The 19704-nt window shown below is 41.1% G+C and overlaps 2 protein-coding genes across 2 annotated transcripts in view; both read left to right on the forward strand.

Moving 5' to 3' along the window:
• Positions 1 to 19704, forward strand: part of LOC139221584 (proline-rich protein 5-like) — a 255194-nt gene that overhangs the window by 175575 nt on the left and 59915 nt on the right. The window lies entirely within an intron of this gene.
• wnk1b (WNK lysine deficient protein kinase 1b) overlaps positions 1 to 19704 on the forward strand; it is an 81520-nt gene that overhangs the window by 33037 nt on the left and 28779 nt on the right. The window contains exons 2-10 of the mRNA XM_070853492.1: positions 1764 to 1936; positions 6692 to 6912; positions 7853 to 8010; positions 13136 to 13224; positions 13552 to 13691; positions 13975 to 14054; positions 14179 to 14430; positions 14663 to 14732; positions 15429 to 15622. Of these exons, the coding sequence (XP_070709593.1) occupies positions 1764 to 1936; positions 6692 to 6912; positions 7853 to 8010; positions 13136 to 13224; positions 13552 to 13691; positions 13975 to 14054; positions 14179 to 14430; positions 14663 to 14732; positions 15429 to 15622 (1377 nt within the window). The remainder of the gene's footprint in view (positions 1 to 1763; positions 1937 to 6691; positions 6913 to 7852; positions 8011 to 13135; positions 13225 to 13551; positions 13692 to 13974; positions 14055 to 14178; positions 14431 to 14662; positions 14733 to 15428; positions 15623 to 19704) is intronic.

The following is a 19704-nucleotide window of genomic DNA, read 5'->3' on the forward strand; positions in this document are numbered from 1 at the left end:
CACACATGCCCAGCCTTTGTGTCCGTCCTGCTGTTCATCCGACTGTTCACCTGTAATTTCATCCTCTAAAAGAGTTACTGATTTTATGAAACGATCTGTGCGTGTGTCATGAATTCCTCTCGAAGCACAAATTTCTTGTTCCAGGTTAATTAGGACTACCATATTTGTCTTTTTTTTTTTTCTTTTTTCCATATTTGGAGAAAACCTTCTTGTAACGGCCGGTTATCCTTTGAAAACATGAGACATATAAGCACTTAGATTTGCGAAGGAAGTTGCAACCATATTTGGGCTTAAATCCTCTGAGTATTGAGGTTTTGTCACCTTATTTTATCTTAGTCTGGCAGCTTGATTTTGTTTATTTTTGGGCCAGTGATGTGCTGAATGTGTCAGCTGCGGTTAGACACAGCTGGTGAAGACACTAGAAACATCAATGTGCAAACACATTCACACTAAGCTCATACAGGCACTCTCATTAAAGCCTAAACATACTGTGCAACAGAGCTAATTGTTTAAAGGCAAAAAAAAAAACATGCCTGCAGTGAAATAATGATTGAATTTCTGTGGTTTATCTTTACTTATAATCAAAGCTGACATGTACACAGGCCAGACACGGTTAGTTCCAGGACACCTTTTACCCACATGTTCATGTAAAATGCTCACAAATGCACACACTCTCCCTTCTTTACTAGATCTGACCCGCCCACACTGCCCATTGAATCCGTGTTTATTGAGGTATCAGTGGTAGAGCTGGAATGCCCATGAAACACTGTGTGTGTGTCTGTGTGTGTGCAGGACTTTTCTAAGCTAGTCTCCCATATGCTAGAAGAATGTAGAATGAACAATGTGCGTCTGCAACCACAACCAATAAAGACCCAGTTGAAGCTTGGTGCGAACATCATAAACTACGTTTCACCTCTGAATGGCAAAAATATGAAGGACACAAGAAGTGAGAGCTGGTATCGGAAGTGCGTTTCAGGAATGAATTGGTGGGAAGCCAGTGAGGGATCACACCCATACTCGCATAGAGCGGTGGGAACTGAAGGAATAGCATGTTGCACCCTCTACTCGCCTCCTTGTTCTTTCATTCTCTATACAACATTCAGTTGGAGCTGTGAAAATCAGTCGGTGGCAACCAGTTAAGCAAAAACACACTATTACTTAGAATTATTTATATATCACTTCATAAACCAGTTTGTCATAAAGTAGAAATGAAGAGTGAACCGCACTGATGAAAACAAGACTCCTCAAAATACAGGCCCAGACTCACTCTAATGGATGTATGCGGCTTATTTGAGATGAAAGGGCTGTCTACTGTTTTAAACACATCCCTCGCTAGTGTGGTATTTTAAAACAATATGGCACCATTTTGTGATGGTTCCTGATTTCGTGATTGCATCTGTATTTGCATTTTAGTTGCATGTTTGGATGGTGCATCAGTGCTTGATGTAAAACATGTATCGTATCAAGTCGTCAAACTGTAGCTGAATGTTTTTATAGCATTTATTATTCCCCCGCTACTCTCTTTTCTCTACCTAACTTGTTTTTGTTCCTCCGATAACGAGCTTCCCTCTCCACCCCTCAAACCCTCCTCCAATATAATTTGATTGCCATCACACTCTCCATAATAGAGTTGTACTATTAATACAACACGCTTTGGTTGGGTAAACACTTCTTCCCTCAAGATATCACATAATCAGTGTTTACCTTAGTTTTTTCTTTTTGGTATGCATGATTATAATTTTCCTCCTCTTTCCTGTGTGTAGGATCGCAAGCTGTCCAAGTCGGAGCGTCAGCGCTTCAAAGAGGAGGCCGGGATGTTGAAGGGTCTCCAGCATCCTAACATTGTCCGCTTCTATGACTCCTGGGAGGGGCCGTGCAAAGGAAAGAAATGTATTGTTCTGGTCACAGAGCTCATGACATCTGGCACACTGAAAACGTGAGTACATTAGTGATAAAATGGATTTTCTAAGATATTAATTTAAAGACCTTGTTAAAAAAAAATGCTGTAAGCTGTGTCCTTTCTGTATTTTCTACTACCACTGTCAGCTACTCAACACTATTTGAGGCCACAGTTCAGATGAATGAACAAGAAGCTGCTTCATGACAATTATGAAAATCAACCCAATGATTGGATCAGGCTCATAACTGGCTGATAACCTAATGGCATTCTTATGTTTGCAGTATTGTTCATATTTTATCACGTGCAACAGGGTATGTGCACCAAGACGTGCACGCACAGACACACTCTTAAGCACCTCTGTTCCCCTTTACTTCTGAAGAGCACCATCATTACAGATGATGACTCACCTGCAGTTTTTTGTTGCGGTGTAAAACACACACACACGTACTCAAATCAATATGCACTTTTTCTGTATTTTCAACAGTTCAACTGGCCTTTCACTGTAGTGTCGTAAGCATCTCTCATCCCAGCAGGATTTGCAGCTCTTAGTGGGTCAGCTAGTGTGTCTGACTCATAACATGTACAGTCTGTGTCTGTGTGTGTGTGTGTGTGTGTGGTTGTGTTATGTGCAGTATTTATTGGACTGACTGAGTACCCGTCTATGTGACAGATGTTCCTAGATAAGTTGTTCTCATCCGATTTTTAGCAATAAATTGGTAAAGCTCAGGAATCAAGGGGAGACTCCGTGTGTGTGTGTGTGTGTGTGACAAGCTGTACATCTGTGGTTAGCATGTCAGCCCCCCCCACCTGCCCCCCTCCCCAAAATTCACTGTGGAAAATTGATGCATCTGTGGCTGTCATTGTCCATGCTACGACCACGTGCCAGTCTGTATAGATTAGATGTGTGTCTGTGAATGCGAATGTGATTGTTGAGCTCCTGACACAATAAAAGGCTAAATGTGGGGCGTGCGGCACACAGCGTGCCCCGTGCAATGCATCATGGGGCAGCGGCCCACCTGCCAGCTGCTGCTTCTGCTGCAGATTCCTCTCATTCCTGACAGAGGGACAGACAGAGGGACAGACCAAATGAGGCTTTGGGGGGTGGGGGGGCTTTGGTGCAGACAGAGGGAGAGGTGGATGAATGACCAGACTGATATACAGTAAATTTTTGGCAGAGTGACAGAAAGGCTGATAAGATGATAGTGGAACAGATAGAAGCACAAATAGTGAGATCGATAGACAAATAAATAGTAGATATCCAGTGTAAAGGGAACAAGTCAGAGTGACTGACAAACCAATGAAACACCTGTAGCTACAGAATGAGTATCAATCCATCAGCACAGTACTACCAAGGACAGTAGCGCCCTCCACTGGACAGAAAAAAGCTTCAAACACTTGTTAAGAAGAGCAGAAGCAGGGCAGATACTTTCCATCCTGCATCTAACCAGTATTTTTCTCACTCAACAGTAAAATGAATTAAGCTAAGTTAATTAAACATTAAAACCACACATTTCTGTTTTCCAACCCTTTCTGTCACTTTCAAATACCTCCTGTGTAAAGAAAGAAGGGAGGAAAGCAGGGAATATGAATATCTGAGAGGTTTTTGGGGAATAATAACAAGATAAGACCTTTGACAAAATGAGTCACCAGAATGTAAAAGCTAATATTAAGCAGGGCAAGTATGTCTGGACTGCAAGTATGATGATGGGGATTATTACAGTGTCTCCATGTGTATTGTTTTACCCAACCAAACGACCAATACCCCAAAAGTCAGTTTATCATTATAGAAGACTAAAAACAGCAAATATTCACTTTTTGGGGGCATTTTCACTTAAAATTGTCACTTAAATGACTAATTTTCAGTAAATTGACTAATCAACCCTTTTACCTCTATGATATATGTAGGAAATAAATTCTTCTCACATGCATGTATGTTTTTAACGTGTAATGCATAATGACCTTCATATATGAACAGGATCAAGGCTGCACAGGGATTTGGCTGTCATCCAGATAAAGACTCAGAAAGGAGAGGGACTGTTGTACAGCTCATTGAAGTGGTGGAAAAAGAAAGAGAGATGATGAGAGGGGGAGACTGATAGGGAGGGAGGGAGATGGTGTGGATGGAAATACTGACCAGTGTGGGTTCAGGGCATTAGAGGCCCCTTATCTATCGGTGTGTGTGTGTGTGTGTGTGTGTGTGTGTGTGAGAAAGAGGCACAAAGGCATGCGTCTACTACTGCATGTGTGTCTGTGTATGAAAGTTTATCTGCTCATGCATGTCTATGTACTGAACATACATTGTTCGCACATTGAGAAACATGCAAATTTAAATGTATACACAAAGTGCAAATATATCTTTGTATTTAGGCATGTGTGCTGAAAAGAGAGCACGGTTGAGTGATTGTGTGTGGGAGATGTGCTTTGTGCAGTGTCACTCCAGCATCGCATGCCACAGGGTTTAACTTTTCTGTCAACACTGTACTGACTTCAGAAAGGGAGAGAGAAAGCGGAGGAGACAGGCGAGGGAGAGGGAGGGGGGGTAAGTAAAGTGAAGGAAGGTACAGAGGGAGGAAGAGGAGAAGAGAGCGCTGTTTCTCAAGAGCAGAAATAAAAGAGAGGTTTGAGTGTGAGAAAGAGGCTTTGAAAGGGTTCAGAGGAAGCTTGATGCAGTTGTGCATTTGTTCACTTTAAAAGATAATTTTCCCTGAAGGAAAACTCTCAGTGAAAATATGTGAACCACCCGGATATTCTGGTCTAATAAACTCGATGATGAATGTGGTGTACTCCGATAAAGACGCAGCTACAACAGTGGACCTGCTACTTGCAGTCAGGATCTGGCTCGGTGCAGAGTGATCTCTGACGCTGAGCACAAAGTCGTCTGAACAGCTCTGTGAAGACTGATCTGCAGTTGCTTCATTGTTAGAGCAGCTGTTGACACTCGAGGTCTGCGGATAAGTGGAGCTGCCGGTGAAGCTGGAGCCAGACTCACTGATGCTGCTGCTTCGCACTGGGTTGGCTGTCTGGACCAGGAGGGCATCTCTGGTGGAGAAAGCAACATTCTTTGCAGGGTCACTGTGCAATTCAGTCAGCTCCCGGCTATTCACCTGGACCGTCGCCAGATTTTAGTTTGAACTAAGTTTGAAGCTCGGACATTGAATTATTTGCTGTAAGTAGATTAAGCACAAGATCATTTTGAGCTCTAAGAAATAATAAAAATTAGCTCAAATCAAATTATTCTGCCTGCCGTGATGTAGTGAAATTTACACATAGCAGTAGAATTTAACCGATCAACAAGATGAGTCTTGGAACGGTTGGTCTACTTTGAATCCTCCTCATCGTCTGGATCATCAAAGGATGACTAAGGAGTGTGCTCTGCTTCGCTAAAGAGCTCAGGGGAGACAGGCAGATAGTCCCCAGCTGATAACAGAAAATGGGAAACACTTTGAATTCAAAAATTCATTTTAAATTGGTTAATGGAAAGTGACAGTCAAAGGAATTTCAGTTGAGTTCTTGGAGCTTTTTCTTAGAAGTTTTGACAGAAGCATTTTAATTGAATAATTGCATCCAGTTTAATTACTATAACTAAAAGTGCATTTTTAAGTTATTTGACTGAAAACAGAAGAGATGTTCAGTACGAAAATACTGGTGTGCAGCCAGCTGAAATAAATCACGCACAGTAAAATTCCTGTTGTGGTCTCCCTCTAATCCTGTGGGGTTTTCCTCCAGTTTCCTCCCACATTCCAAAGACATATAAACCAGGTGGACTGGAGGCTCCAGATCACCCACAGGTGTGGATCTGTGTTAGCTCTATGATGGCCTGGCGACCTGTCAAAGGGTGTCTCCCCGCTTTCCACCCAGTGTATGCTGGGATATGTTCCAGACACTTACAACTCTGAACAGCAAACAATGGACAATGACCAAGCCCTACTTAGAAACCGCCAAAGTCTCTGATGTGCATTAGCACGGGTACTATTGTTTCATTAGTGGCATTGGTAATATTGCTAAAAATGTGACATTTACATGAGGTTAGGATATTTTTGCTTCATGTGGTGTGAAAATGACTAAAATAAATGGTTAAAATGCTGCTTAAATGGAACTGCTTTTTTTAAGGTCAAATAAATGTACAAACATCAGGCTAAAACATGCCGGCATATTTCACATATTTGTATCCAGATTAAAATAGATGTCTGTTTTCAAGAGGTAAAATCTCTGTCCGTCTCAGTACGTCAGTGAGTATCTGGCACACATGCCATGTCAGTCTCTAACCAACCAGAATGTCTGTCCGTCTTTTCAGTGTGTGTTTCTGTGTGCACATTCACATTGGTGCGAGTGTTTATGATGCGTCTCTTTAAGCTGGAATTGTGTGACAGTAATCTACTTTGGTTTTGTAAGCTTTCATCTTTAATTGAGGCATTATCCGTGTTTCCGTCGCTCTTATCTGGCTATCGTCTGCCTCTCCATGCCTTGCTTTGCAATAATTAATTCCCCCATGGATGGTTGTCAGTGTCCTTCATTAATCTTACTGTAGAATGCATTCCTCTGAATGCCCCTCAACCTCAACAGAATGATGCTGCATATAAGATATGTGGTGCATAGTAGAGCGGCTTTTTTTGAGGGTTTTTTTACAGGGTGACTTTCAAAGAGAAAACTAGTTGGTTGCTTTTATGTCGGACAAATGGCACTTGAACGGGATACATGGCTATTTTGAGGTTCAACCTGCTGCGTTCTGTCTTTTTTTTTTTTCTTGGAATATATCTTTGCTGTCTTATGGGTGATTTCTTTGTCCTGCAGCTACCTGAAGCGTTTCAAGGTGATGAAAATCAAGGTTCTGCGATCATGGTGCAGACAGATCCTCAAAGGCCTTCACTTCCTGCACACCAGAGCCCCGCCCATCATTCACAGAGACCTGAAATGCGATAACATCTTCATCACGGGGCCCACGGGCTCAGTGAAGATAGGGGACCTGGGTTTAGCCACGCTAAAGAGGGCCTCCTTTGCCAAGAGTGTCATAGGTAGGAGAATACATGTACACAGCCACTGAAGACACAAAGTCTTTACCTCTTGCATCCCGCATATCTGTCTGCAGTCAGATAGAAAGTTTTATATATATATATATATCAGGATGAAATGCTTAGATTTGTGAAGGTGGAAAAAGTGAAACAACTGATGCGAAATTTATGCAAGATTCACATCACAATAACTGCTTTACATAAACACATCCACCCGTGCTGTCTCGTGTGTGAACACACATTCATTCAGACATTGTGTACCACCACACACACCTAGTGTAAGATTAATTTTACTGCTTCCAAAATGCCTGGTTGTAAAAGCAAACCACAGGTATTTGAAAAGTGAAATACACACGCGTCAGCCTGCTACCAAGCCGGGATTAAGCTGTCTGCTTCTACACACATGCACACACACCAAAGATGCACTCGAAAAACACGCTCAGCATGTAATGCCCACTAAACTCGACTTGGCTTGATTTAGTTGACCACAAGTATGCTGGTTTTCACACATATTCTCACACGAGTACACGACTGTGCATATTCTCCAGCACTTGAGGTGAGAATGATAGGCTTTGTAAATCTCGCAGCTGCTTTGTAGTAATTAGGTAGACCTCAAGCATTTGGACAGAAATCCACACAGACGCGCAGACATGCACACACACACACACACACACACACACACACACACTGCTAGTATGTGGTACCAGTAAGTGAGTTTGTAATTTAAAATATTCAATATACAGCCAATGTTTGCTTGCTTCTGGGGTTTCTGATGATCTACACCCCAGATCTACAGTGTTTCTCAAAAGGAATATTTGGGGAAAAAAAAGAATTATAATTACATAACCTTTTAAGATGTTAAGTCTAATGTGGTGACTGAGGAATCTTATTTCCCAGCACACTACAGTAGTTAATTGTTTTTTCACCCTCTTTTTTTCACAAGGAACCCCTGAATTCATGGCTCCAGAGATGTACGAGGAGAAGTATGATGAATCTGTAGACGTCTACGCCTTCGGCATGTGTATGCTGGAGATGGCTACCTCCGAGTACCCCTACTCTGAATGTCAGAACGCTGCCCAGATCTACAGGCGGGTTACCAGCGTAAGTCTGCGTTTCCTGTACAGTGTGGCTTTGGCAGAGAGAGTGAATGCCTCCGCTGTGAATGATGGTACACTGCGGAGAAACTTGTTTTTTGTCCCTGATCTCCGTCGTCCTCCATCCAGCCCTCGCTGCCGCTCCCCTCATACTTGTTTACTGACTGTATTAATAAGTTTGGCATGAGTTGCAGGAGATCCAGTCATATGACTGTGTTTTTGTACTCATTAGTCTCTCTTGCTTATTCCCCCTCCCTCCCTGCTGCTCCCTCTTGCTCTGTCTTGCAAAAGCAGCAAAAAAAGGAAAACAGAAAAGCTTTGGGAAGCATTTTTTTCTCCACCACTAGAGAGCAATACCAAGCAAGCCATGTCATATCATTTCAAAACAAATTGTTACTTCAAAGAATGTCACTGTTTTGGCTTTGAGTAAAGCACTTTAACCCCAGAGTTCTGTCATAGAGAAAGTTACAAGTAAAATAGTAATGATAGTTGAATATAAACAAAAATACAGCATGTTTTACACTGAAATCGTGAAAATAAATTAAGAATGTGTTTTTGATGTTCTGAAAGGTCGCTGCAAGGGGTCTGTCCACCACAACCTCTCAAAACCTGTATCAGAGTGAATCTCCATTTTTCTGTTGGATCTATTTATTGACAGACAAGAGCCCTTTTCCATCATCTCATGTGAAATGCCCCAAATTCTCTTTTAGTTTCTGTCACATTTCCAACATTTGCTAAAATTTAGATGACAGTTGGCTGAAAAAAAAAACTAGACAGAGACCAAAACACAGACAGAGCAGACAGCAGATGCAATCAGAGGCTGTTTTAAGTTGAGTGCTGCTGAGGTCATCAACCCAACACACACACACACACACACACACACACACACACACACACACACACACACACACACACACACACACACACACACACACACACACACACACACGGAGGCAGATGAGAGCTGTCTCCCCCCTTTCCTCACGGGACTGAGTTCAGCTTTGTGGAAGCTGACAGTGATGGTTAATGGACCGGAGGAATTTACTAGAAATCTGTCTCTCTTTTTCTCCCTCTGTCCTCCTTTAGTCCTTCTATTATCTCTCTGTTCGCTCTATTTCTAACCGTCTGCTCAGTTCTTTTCATTGGAAACAACATGATTACAATACAAGTTTTTGCCAAAAAAAGCATTACAAACTAAGGAAGAACTATCACCATTATCCTGAAATATTTGGTCGGTAATACTAGAGGAAGTGCTGTTTATAGCTCATGGCTGAGTGCAGCATCCCCCCCAGCTAAAACATGTGCTTCAGTTACCTCTGCTGAAGTCTAACATTAAAGTTTAATGGGAACTTTAGACACACACGCGCAGTAGTGAAAGGTTTTTTTTTTTTTTTTGTAATGTGAATACCAGAAATAAAATTGATTCAGATTCTGTTTCTCAAGTATTTTAGATTACAGTCAACCTGTGATTAGTCTTTACAAATGTACATTTTTCAAGTTTAGTTCTTTATTTTTTGAAATATTTAATGCATTGATGTGTATTCAGTTTCAGTTTGAATTTTGACTTCAGTAATGGAAGTAGTCAAATCCTTTCAGTGGCCATTCATATTATCTGACCAGCAAATTGAATTGGAGGGATTTGGATTAAGATTTCCTCCCTGCCTCCACCCACCACTTTGAGAGAAAAGAACCTGTCCTCTGTCTGTGTCTCTCTTGCCATATTCCTGCCCCAGAATCTCTCAATCTGATCTGACAAGAAGCTTCATGCGCAGAATAAATTGAGACATGATATTTCAACCCATATGTCTGTCTGGCTCTCTGTCTCTCCCGGCCTTCTGTCTTGTCTGAAATCTCATGATCAATTGGATTGAACCATATTTGATCATCATTGTGATCTCAGCATTTGGCTTCACAACTGTGTTTGTTTGGGTTTGTGTTCTAACCTAATAGCAGTAACATTATGCACTTAAAGCAAGAGGGAATCATGCTTCTCACATCGTTTTATTCCGTCAGCAGAGCATGTGCAACCAACTGCAATTGTCTGTATTCGTTATTGTCTCACACACACACACACACACACACAGTCACACATAACCTTGTGACAACCCCAGGGTGCCCAGTCACCTGCTTCCTTTTATTTCCCTGCCTAATCCATCCTTTCAGCCTTGCAGCCTCCATCTCTTCCTCACAAGGCTAGAAATCTCAGAAAATAAAATGGCAAATGTGACTTTAAGCTAGTACTACTCTGGCAGCTGACTAACGGGCTGTGCCTCTCAATAATATTGTTTAAGGATGTTTGGTTTTAAATTCTACTTTTTTGTCTATTGTGCCATTTTTGGTTCCTTTTAAGGGGTTGCAGGATTAAAAAAAAAAAACACCAGTAAAAGGCGTTAAGAGACAACTTTAAGGACAGCAAAGCAGAAAAAATAATGTATGCCTTCCAAAAGTATATTTATTTTTATTTTCCTAGACATTCTTTGCGTCTGTTCTTTTCTGCTTGTGAATTACTGGATCATTTTAAGTATCCAGGCCTCTAGAAGTACTTAAAAGAAAACAGAAGACAGGAGAAAAAAATCACACTCTGGTTGACCAGGTCATTAACCACAGTCGTATGGAACAGGTGACAAGTAGACACTGCTTCTCATTCTTGAAATTTGCTCAGCATTTAATTTTGATATATTTCATGCAGATTTGAGTGCAGTGGTTGTGGGGATACACTCTATAGTTCATCCTATAGCACCTTGACATGTAATGTTGTTGACGTCCTTCATGGAACATTCCTTACCTCTAATCAGCCTTGTTAAACAGAAGTCTTGCTTTCTCTCTGTCTCTCTCTCCTTCACCCTCCCTGCTTCTGTCAGACTTAATACCATTACTTCCTCCATCAGTCCTAACTTTGTTTGGCCCTGGAATCTAGCTGTGTGTGTGTGTGTGTGTGTGTGTGTGTGTGTGTGATAGAGAGAGAGAAATAGGGAAAGATGGGGGGGTTGTTATGTAATGGTGAACTGGGGTGTTGCAGGAGGGAAATGGGCCAGAAAGGTAATGAACGAAAGGAGGAAGGGAAGACTGGGCTGGAGGAAAAGAGCAGAGGGCGGTGGTCATTTTCTAGAACAAACAGGTTGAGATAGACCGTCTGTCTTTCTGTCTGCCTGCAGTCAGTTAGCTAAAACTATTCCCAAGACATCCGTCAGTCAAACAAACCTCTAGTCTACTTGTTTCAGTACTCTCTAGGTAAGTTAATACACTTTATTTGACTTATCTAAAACCCATCGTTTCTCATGTTCCCCCTGCATATGTGAGTTAGTTTGTGCATTTTAATTTCATTTTATTTGATATGAAATATATCTGTTAGAAAAGGTTTTGGTTTGAATTAATTACTTGAATGTCTTGTTGATTATTTCTTGAGCCTGCTATCTGTTTTTGAGGAGTGCATTTCAGGTGGGCTCCACTCAGCTAGGAGTTTTTACACAGAACACTCAATTGCACCAGTGGAAAAAACTTTGTTGACATACACTGTATCGTCCTCCATACAGGTGTATGTTAGATGGAAAGGATGAAGTATTTTCTGAAGCATGTCATTTTCTTTTGCTACCTTTTTTTTTATTTCTTCAGGTTTTAGCTTAAGCTCCTTTCTTGCTTGTCTTAGCTTCAGCCTGTCTGTTCCTCCATGAAGTGTTTGAATGAATGGGCTGGTGATTAAAGGGATACTTTGGATTAAATTAAGTGGGCTTGTATGAGGTACTTATTCATAGTCTATCATCTGCAGTGAAATGCGCTCAGCATGCCCCCGGTTGGAGGATCAGTCCCGGCAGCAGCACAAAAACATATTCTAGCCACCTGAAAAAAGGCCCACATACAAAAATCAATATCATTTGAAGTGTACACTGTATTTATACATTCCACTTTACATTTCCTTCAGACAGCACTTTTGACAGGAAACTCGAGCTGTTCTTTCTTTCTCTTCGCTCACTTCAAAGCCACCAGACTCCATTGACAAAAACAGTAATTTTACCTCACAGAACACAGGGGTTTGCAGCGCCACACATTAGTTGGGATCTGAACTATTCAAAACACTAAAGTCACAGAATAACACAAACAAAGTAACAAGCGAGGCGGCGGTAGACTAGCAATTCCCATTTTTTCTGTTGGCTTTGAAGCGAGGGAAGAGAAAAAGAGAATGGGCTGTCCCATCCACTGCCGTGCATTGCTTAGCGTCCGTGCCTGGACTCTTTTCTGCTCCTCCAAACTGAGGATGTGCTAACTGCAGTCTACTGTAGGTAAAACACTTGAATGGTGTACATAAACATTTGATGGGCCTTTTAAAGGGCCTTTAGAGGTTCCTTGTTCTTAGTTACTTTAAGTGCCAGATAAGACCATCATCATGTCCATTTCCCCTTAGTTTCATCAAGCACTAAAAACCCTACAGTGCATTGTGCTGCATCATGCTAATATGTTGTACCTTAAGTTGTCTTTTAACTGGAGCCAGTTTCCCCCTTTTTCTACTGGTGCAATTTCCTGTGTAGCCTGGATTAGTGTTATCCATTAATATGGGCTTTAGTTGTCTTAATTGGCTTTGAATGGCTGTGATTCATTATGTATTCCTAAGAGGTTACCTGCTTTATTTGGGAATTAATCCTGGAGAGCCTCTCTTAGTCTAGGACCTGTCAAATCTTTAACCTTCATACGATATTGTTACTGCAAAATGCTCTGTTTGAATGGCTCATCAATTTGAAATACACAACAGGTATTTTACTGACGTGGTTCAGTTTGATTTCATTAGTATCAGTTAACCCTGCACTATATTAAAGGAATTTGGCAGTTAAGTCTTCTTATACTTTTCAATTTATTTCATATTACAGACTCCTTTCCTTATTTTATTGGTTGTCATTGATTTCTATTTCCCTGTCCTGAAGAATAGATTTGAGGTGCATTACATTCAGAGGCAAAACAAAAATCTTTTTGTCTGGAGTGGTTTAACAGGATTGAATGTACAGCACATGCATTAACACGATGGTTGCATGTGTATTAAAATGTGATAGGCACATCTCTAGTTTACTAGTTTATCTGCCCGTGTGTGTGTGTGTGTGTGTGTTTGATCCTCGTCCTAATTGCTCTTCTTTTTGTGTGCGCAGGGAGTGAAGCCTGGCAGTTTTGACAAGGTAGCCATTCCTGAGGTGAAGGAAATAATAGATGGCTGCATCAGAACAAACAAGGATGAGAGGTGAGAAACACACACAGACACCAAAGATATACACACACACACACACAATCAAAGCCAAACCTGGGCTTGTTGATATTTAGTGATATTTGTGGACGTTCTATGGATCCGCTGCTCTCTCTCTCTGCCCATGCTGTGGGTGTACCAGAACATTCTCCATACCGTCTCCTGCTTTAGAAACGTAACTAAAGCTAAATGTCAACATGGTATGATTCCCAACAGATAAATGAAATACCACGTCTGTCCCATTAACTTATCAGATGGTGACCAGCTCACAAGGCAGAACCAAGAAGTCAATCCTCTCTAACATACCTATTTTTGCTCCTCTAGATATGCTATAAAGATCCTGTTGAACCATGCGTTCTTCCAGGAGGACACTGGGGTCAGGGTTGAACTGGCAGAGGAGGATGATGGGGAAATGATTGCCATTAAACTCTGGCTCAGGATAGAAGACGTCAAGAAGCTCAAAGGCAAGGAATCCATTTATTTTTTCATCCAAGTTGTTTCCACTTGTCAACTCTTGGCTCCATTTGGAGCCATTGTAAAATAACCCACTCTTTTAACCATATTTGTCATCATAATTTAATTTGGCAAATATTAACCTGACGCAGCTTTTCATAGCTGCTCAAAAATCTCTGTTTGGCTGTTTAAAGATAAATAACCATTAATATTCTATTAACACCATACATTGTAATGACTCCTGTGAGAACAGAGGGGCAGCTGCCTGACTTGCCCTTTGTAACTTGATTGCAGGCAAATACAAAGACAACGAAGCCATCGAGTTCTCCTTTGACCTGAACAAGGACGTCCCTGAAGATGTGGCCCAGGAAATGGTATGTACAATGAAGACAGATGGCGGTAAGAGTAGTGAGAGGAAGTGATGGATGTAGGCAATGGAAAAGAAATGGAGCCTGATTGTTCACACAAGCATCTGTGTGACTTCACCTGACTCCTCAGGTCGAGTCCGGCTACGTTGCTGAGGGTGACCACAAGACTATGGCCAAGGCTATCAAGGACCGCGTGTCTTTGATCCGGAGGAAGAGAGAGCAGAGGCGGCTGGTACGAGAGGAACAGGAGAAAAGAAAACTGGAGACTGAACAGCAGCAGCAGCAGCAGCAACAACAACAGCAGCAGCAGCAACAGCAGCAACAACAACAACAACAACAGCAACAACAGCAACAAGAGACTCTCAAACCTTTACACACACAGGTCTGTTGAGAAACATACCCACATTCATCACACAAGAAGTCTTGATCATTGATGCATCATTCCATAATTTATGTTCATTAGCAGTCAGGTTTCCAATGGTAGAATTTAGTATTCACATATGGACTTCTGTTCTAGGAGTGTTTTACTTTTCTAACATAAAAATATGAGGTTTTCTATGTGAGGGTTTTCCTCTGTTTTAGTTTGACCATAGCTTGTGTGTGTTTGTCTGCAGGCAGAGGCGGAGGAGACAGAAGTGGAGCAACAGCAGCTCCTCTATCAGCAGGCCGGCATCTCACACACATGTAAGAGAAACTACAGCTGATACATACGGTCCATTTTGTAGATGCACATCCTGCACAGTCTCTCTTTTCTCCTGCTTTAATTTATTAACACCAAGGGGCTCATTTATAAAATATGTATGTATTCATATTTAATTATATCTGGTCTTATTTCCATGGTATCCTTATGTAAAACCTATAGAGGCCCTCTTTGCATTTCAAAAAACATTCATGTTTTAAGCATCTGTAATGTACTAAGATAACTATGAGACGAATTGTTCACAACTTTGTTCAAGCACATCCGTGTCTTAAAACATGTGACACATTACTGCATTACTGCATCATCATCACGTGCCAAGAGGGTTATTCCAGTGTCGTATTCTCAGTGTCTTCCTGTAAACCAGCGGCAGCCATTGTTGAGTGATTTTTCAAATTTAGCAAACAATTTAGAGTCATCCTGTTGTAAACTGAAAACGCAATGGAACTATTAATTTTTCCTTCCTGTAATTGTGTGCCGTTGAAGTTGTGTGCTTTAAAGAAAAAGTACTTTTTGTTTTTGTAACTAATAACTTAAGCTTCTGTTTAAGTCATTACTTTCAGATGGACTTGTTATTAGACATGTAAGCAGAGTCGGGACAAAAGGTTTACACTCCTGACATCCCAACACATCTCTCTCTCTCTCTCTCTCTCTCTCTCTCTCTCTCTCTCTCTCTCCCCCAGCCGAAGGAGGTATGGACAGCGGCCAGGGTTCCTCAGTTTTCTCCTCAGACTCCCCCCACCTGGGTCAGCTGACCATGTCATACAGCTGCCCCCCCTCCACCCAGCCCCCTTCCCAGCCCCAAACCCCCTACCCCTCTACCCCCTCTGCTACCCCGCAGCAGCACCCAGGCTACCCCCAGCCGTCGCAGCCAATGGTGAGTGATGATGTCATCCATATTAGACTTGCACTCATGTTTGACACACCTGCGAGCGGTGCTGTGCTCACAGGTGTGCCGCAAACGGCAGTTTGAAGTGGAGTGAGTGGGAATGGAGTTTGCAGTGTTTATAAGTAGGCTGGGAATGGCAGCTGTGTGCAGAACTAAACACACAAGAGCATGTTGTTGATGGGTTTTATTTGGAGATGATCACCTCTGTATTCACATGACTTAAACAATGATTCAGTTCAGTTCAGTCAGCCAAGCAAGGTAGTCAGTCAACCCCTTACTTTCATAGTATGCCAGCTAATCGTTCATTCTCTGCTGTATTTCATCTTAAGCGTCTGTAATTCACTCTGTCCTCAGCCTATCAGATGTCATGCATCCTTCTTTTCCCCCAATCCTGCATTTTATCAGCCAGTTACCTTATTCTTTCTCCTTCCCTCAGTCGTTTTCTTTGTTTTTACATTTTTAAACTTGTTTCAGACATTGATAGTTGGGCGTATTTGGTTGGAAACACATGAAGCCCCACGTTTTTTACTCTGCTCATGCAGAAGCAGTGGAATAGAAATGCCAACATCCTTAGCCATCATTAGCCATTGGTTGTTATGTCATTATGCCATTATCCATGCTGTGTGCTCAGCATTGTTTGGGATTTTAGTGTATTTGAAGAAATTTTCCAAAGAGATAATTCACAGACATGGCATAAAACTTTTTCTCAAAAGTTTCCCATGTGAAATAATTTGTCCGTCCACTCAAGACCTTGTTTAAATATACGAGATCAAGTTTTTTTTATAATGCATATATGAGGGATGTATTTGAAAATAAGACTCCATATGTATCATTTTTTAGTCACGTGATATTATATACATTTTTACTCATTTGTCTAAAGTGACTTACAGTAAGGGCATTTGAACTCATAGGAATAAGAGGTAGATGTTATCAAAATCGTTCAGTTCTCCCAAACAGACAACTAAAAGCATGTGCAGTGCTTCTGTACAATTGCTTACAGGTTTTTCCTTTAGGAATAAAAGTGTGAAACTTGTTGAAACGTGTTTATTTGCTTTCAGATTCACTCTTACTGAATACTGATGTCTTGTATATCTTCACAGTGTTTACTGAGCTTGGTTTCTGCTCCTCTCTTATAGCCCAGGATTTGTATTTTGCCTCCTTCACTCACTCAGAGAATGTTTGCTGAGTATACTTGCTGTTTTACGTATAAATTGTTGATTCACATTCCCCGCTCACCTTATAAGTACTTACTAATGGACAGGACAGCACGTCTTATTGAATTTGCCACCCTAGATTTTTCCATCTGGTGACCTTTATCTACAGATGTTGTTGTGTGACCACCAGCACCTACACTGACTGATTTAATGTTCAGCTGGAGGATCATTTGGATATCTTTACATCTGTCTTCTCAGTAGGCGCATTTCTTCATCAAAGGTCACTTTTTGAAGCCAGAAGACTCTGTTCAGAATCTGCTATTAATGTTTACAACTACTTAAAGGTGGAGTCAGCAATTCTGGAGAAAGATTGTTAATATACAGCTAGTTAGCACATTTAGATCGTTAGCATGTGCCAGATTTACTCCCCCCCCCCATCTGCCCTCCCTCAGCCCTCCCCCTGTCCTGTACACAAGCACAAATGCTTCTGCTGCAGTTTGGCTGGAATGATGTTGTAGCTTGCGGACTGTGAGGAGATATTCGCTGAATTTGACCGAATGTGTTGGCTTTGAATCACTGATTCCACCTTTAATTGAATAATCATTCATTCCTGTTTTGTAAAATTTGGGTTTATTTGTTATTTATTTTGTTTTAATTTGACTTTACTTTTTTTTACTTTACATTGTTTTGTTTCAGTTTGCATTTTACTTGTCTTTTATTGCATTTGTTCATGAATTTATTTATATTTCTTGTGTTATTGTGTCATTTGTGTTGTTATACAGTCTTAACAGTGTGATACAGAACATGGTTTTGCTCTTGGAAAAACCTATGCAAAGTCGCTGGTGCAATGATTTTCCCTTTACAGCATTTTTTCTACATCCTTTAATTATTTAAGAGCTGTATACTTGCTTGGTAATTGATTAAGTTGTAATTATGGAACTTATTATGTGAGTTAGTATTGTATCATTTATTTGGTGACTTCATCGAATTATTTGTTTTGTGTTCTTCACTTAATCTGATCTAATGTGTCCTATTTTTGTGTTTTGATTTAACTGCTTATTTCTGTGTTTAAATCATTATTTTATGTGTTTTAATTTCTTTGTGTTTGTTTTTCATGTTGGTTCCACCCTCTTCCGTCACCCCTCCCTGGCCTACAGCCTACGTTGCGCCGCCGTCGAAGTCGTAGCATGTCTGTTTGCGTCCCCCCCTCCTCCTTCTCCTTTTCCCATTTCCCTCCACCTCCGGCTGTTCCTCCAAAGCAGCCTTCCACTCCTCCTCCAGACCTGTCCTCCTCCTCCTCTTACACCACCGCCAACTCTCCCTGCATGCCTCTCGTAGCTGAGAGGGACACATTCGCTGGGCGCCTCTCGAAGGCCCTGGAGACAGTCCTACCCCTTCACGCCTCCTCTCTGCCCAGAGCCAGACAGCGGAGGGCCAGCCTACCTGCCCTGTTCTCCACCCCTGTAGGTTCACAATCTTAATCCCCAGGGGCCACAGTGGTGGTGAGAGCCAGAGAAGTGAAGAAAGAGACATAAAGATGAGGGATATGGGCCGCACTGATGTCTGAAACTAGATTCAACTACTAAAACATGTTTTGTATTTGTAGAAGAGTGCCCAGTATTATGGTATATGGAAACCTCCTACACATACAGTAATTATGTTTTAATGACTGGATGACACAGTGAATGAAAGGATTGTTAATGAAACGGCTTGCATTAACTACTCAGGCTGATGCAGCACAGTTTTTGTCCTTTTTTTTATGATGACATTATAAAATACGAGAGCAGACACTTTATTTGAAAAATTCAATAGAATCTTTGCATGTAACAAAATGGCATTAGCTTCATTTACTGTATATTGATATGCATTCAATAGTTAATATACTGATAAAATCTTCTATAATGAGACATGAGCCAACTATGTACAGTAGCAAGGAGGTTTAAGGCCTGAGCCAGTACTGTACACTGGCATGAAATCTAATTGTACAATTTTACATCAATAGATGTAATATATTCTAAATGTAAGGCATTTTAAGTGGCTAAGTAGATTAGTATGACGCCAGTGTATGTTAAAACTTTCTTTTCAGACACTGCTGTGAGTCTGTACTTCTCCTCATCCACTTATCTTTAACTGTCTCTTTCCCTCTCTCTGTTACACCACCATGTGTTCATATTAAATGTAGATTGACTGGCTTGAGCTTTAACTTTGCTCTACGATGCAAATGTCTAATATAATGTGCTTTTGCCATCAGGAAAATGGGTCATTTGACAGCCAAAATCATTAAAGTGGTTTTGAGTTTTTGTCGTCGCAACTAAAGTTATGGCTCATGGTTGATGCCCCCTTCTCAGAGGCTTTACTTTACAAGTGAAGACAACATGGTAAACACCAAGCCTGTCAAGATAGTAAAATCATCAGCGTCATGTCATAATCACTGTTTTTACCTCCTAAAACTGCCACCAGCCAATAAACGCAGGTTATTGTTCAAACTCAGGCTGCAACCGAACCCCTTGATTTAATTGATAATTTTCATCTACAGTATCTTACTGTTTAACGAGTACTTCTAATTAATTAATTTGAAGTTGCAGGTTGCAACTACTGAGTTAGTTTCAACATTTTGCAGAGAGAAGCCCTGTGATAAAAAAATGTTTTCCTGAGTGCAGATGCATTAGGATATTATTGAGCTTAGAGCCAGCATTTAGTCTTTCTTCTCTTTGTATTTATTACCCCACTGCATATCTACCTGTAAGCTCTCTCTTTGTCTCCCACTTTTACTGTCTTGTCTTTGTGCTGTGCCAGTCTGTCACGTGGTTTTAGTGTGTCACTTCATCTCATCACACCTTATTACAGCTGTTAAGTATATTCTGCCCTATCTTAACTACATTATTCTGTTCTAGAGTATATGCCCCTTTTTTCTCT

This window comes from Pempheris klunzingeri, chromosome 22 (genome assembly GCF_042242105.1).
Source record: "Pempheris klunzingeri isolate RE-2024b chromosome 22, fPemKlu1.hap1, whole genome shotgun sequence".
In the NCBI taxonomy this organism is placed as follows: Eukaryota; Metazoa; Chordata; class Actinopteri; order Acropomatiformes; family Pempheridae; genus Pempheris; species Pempheris klunzingeri.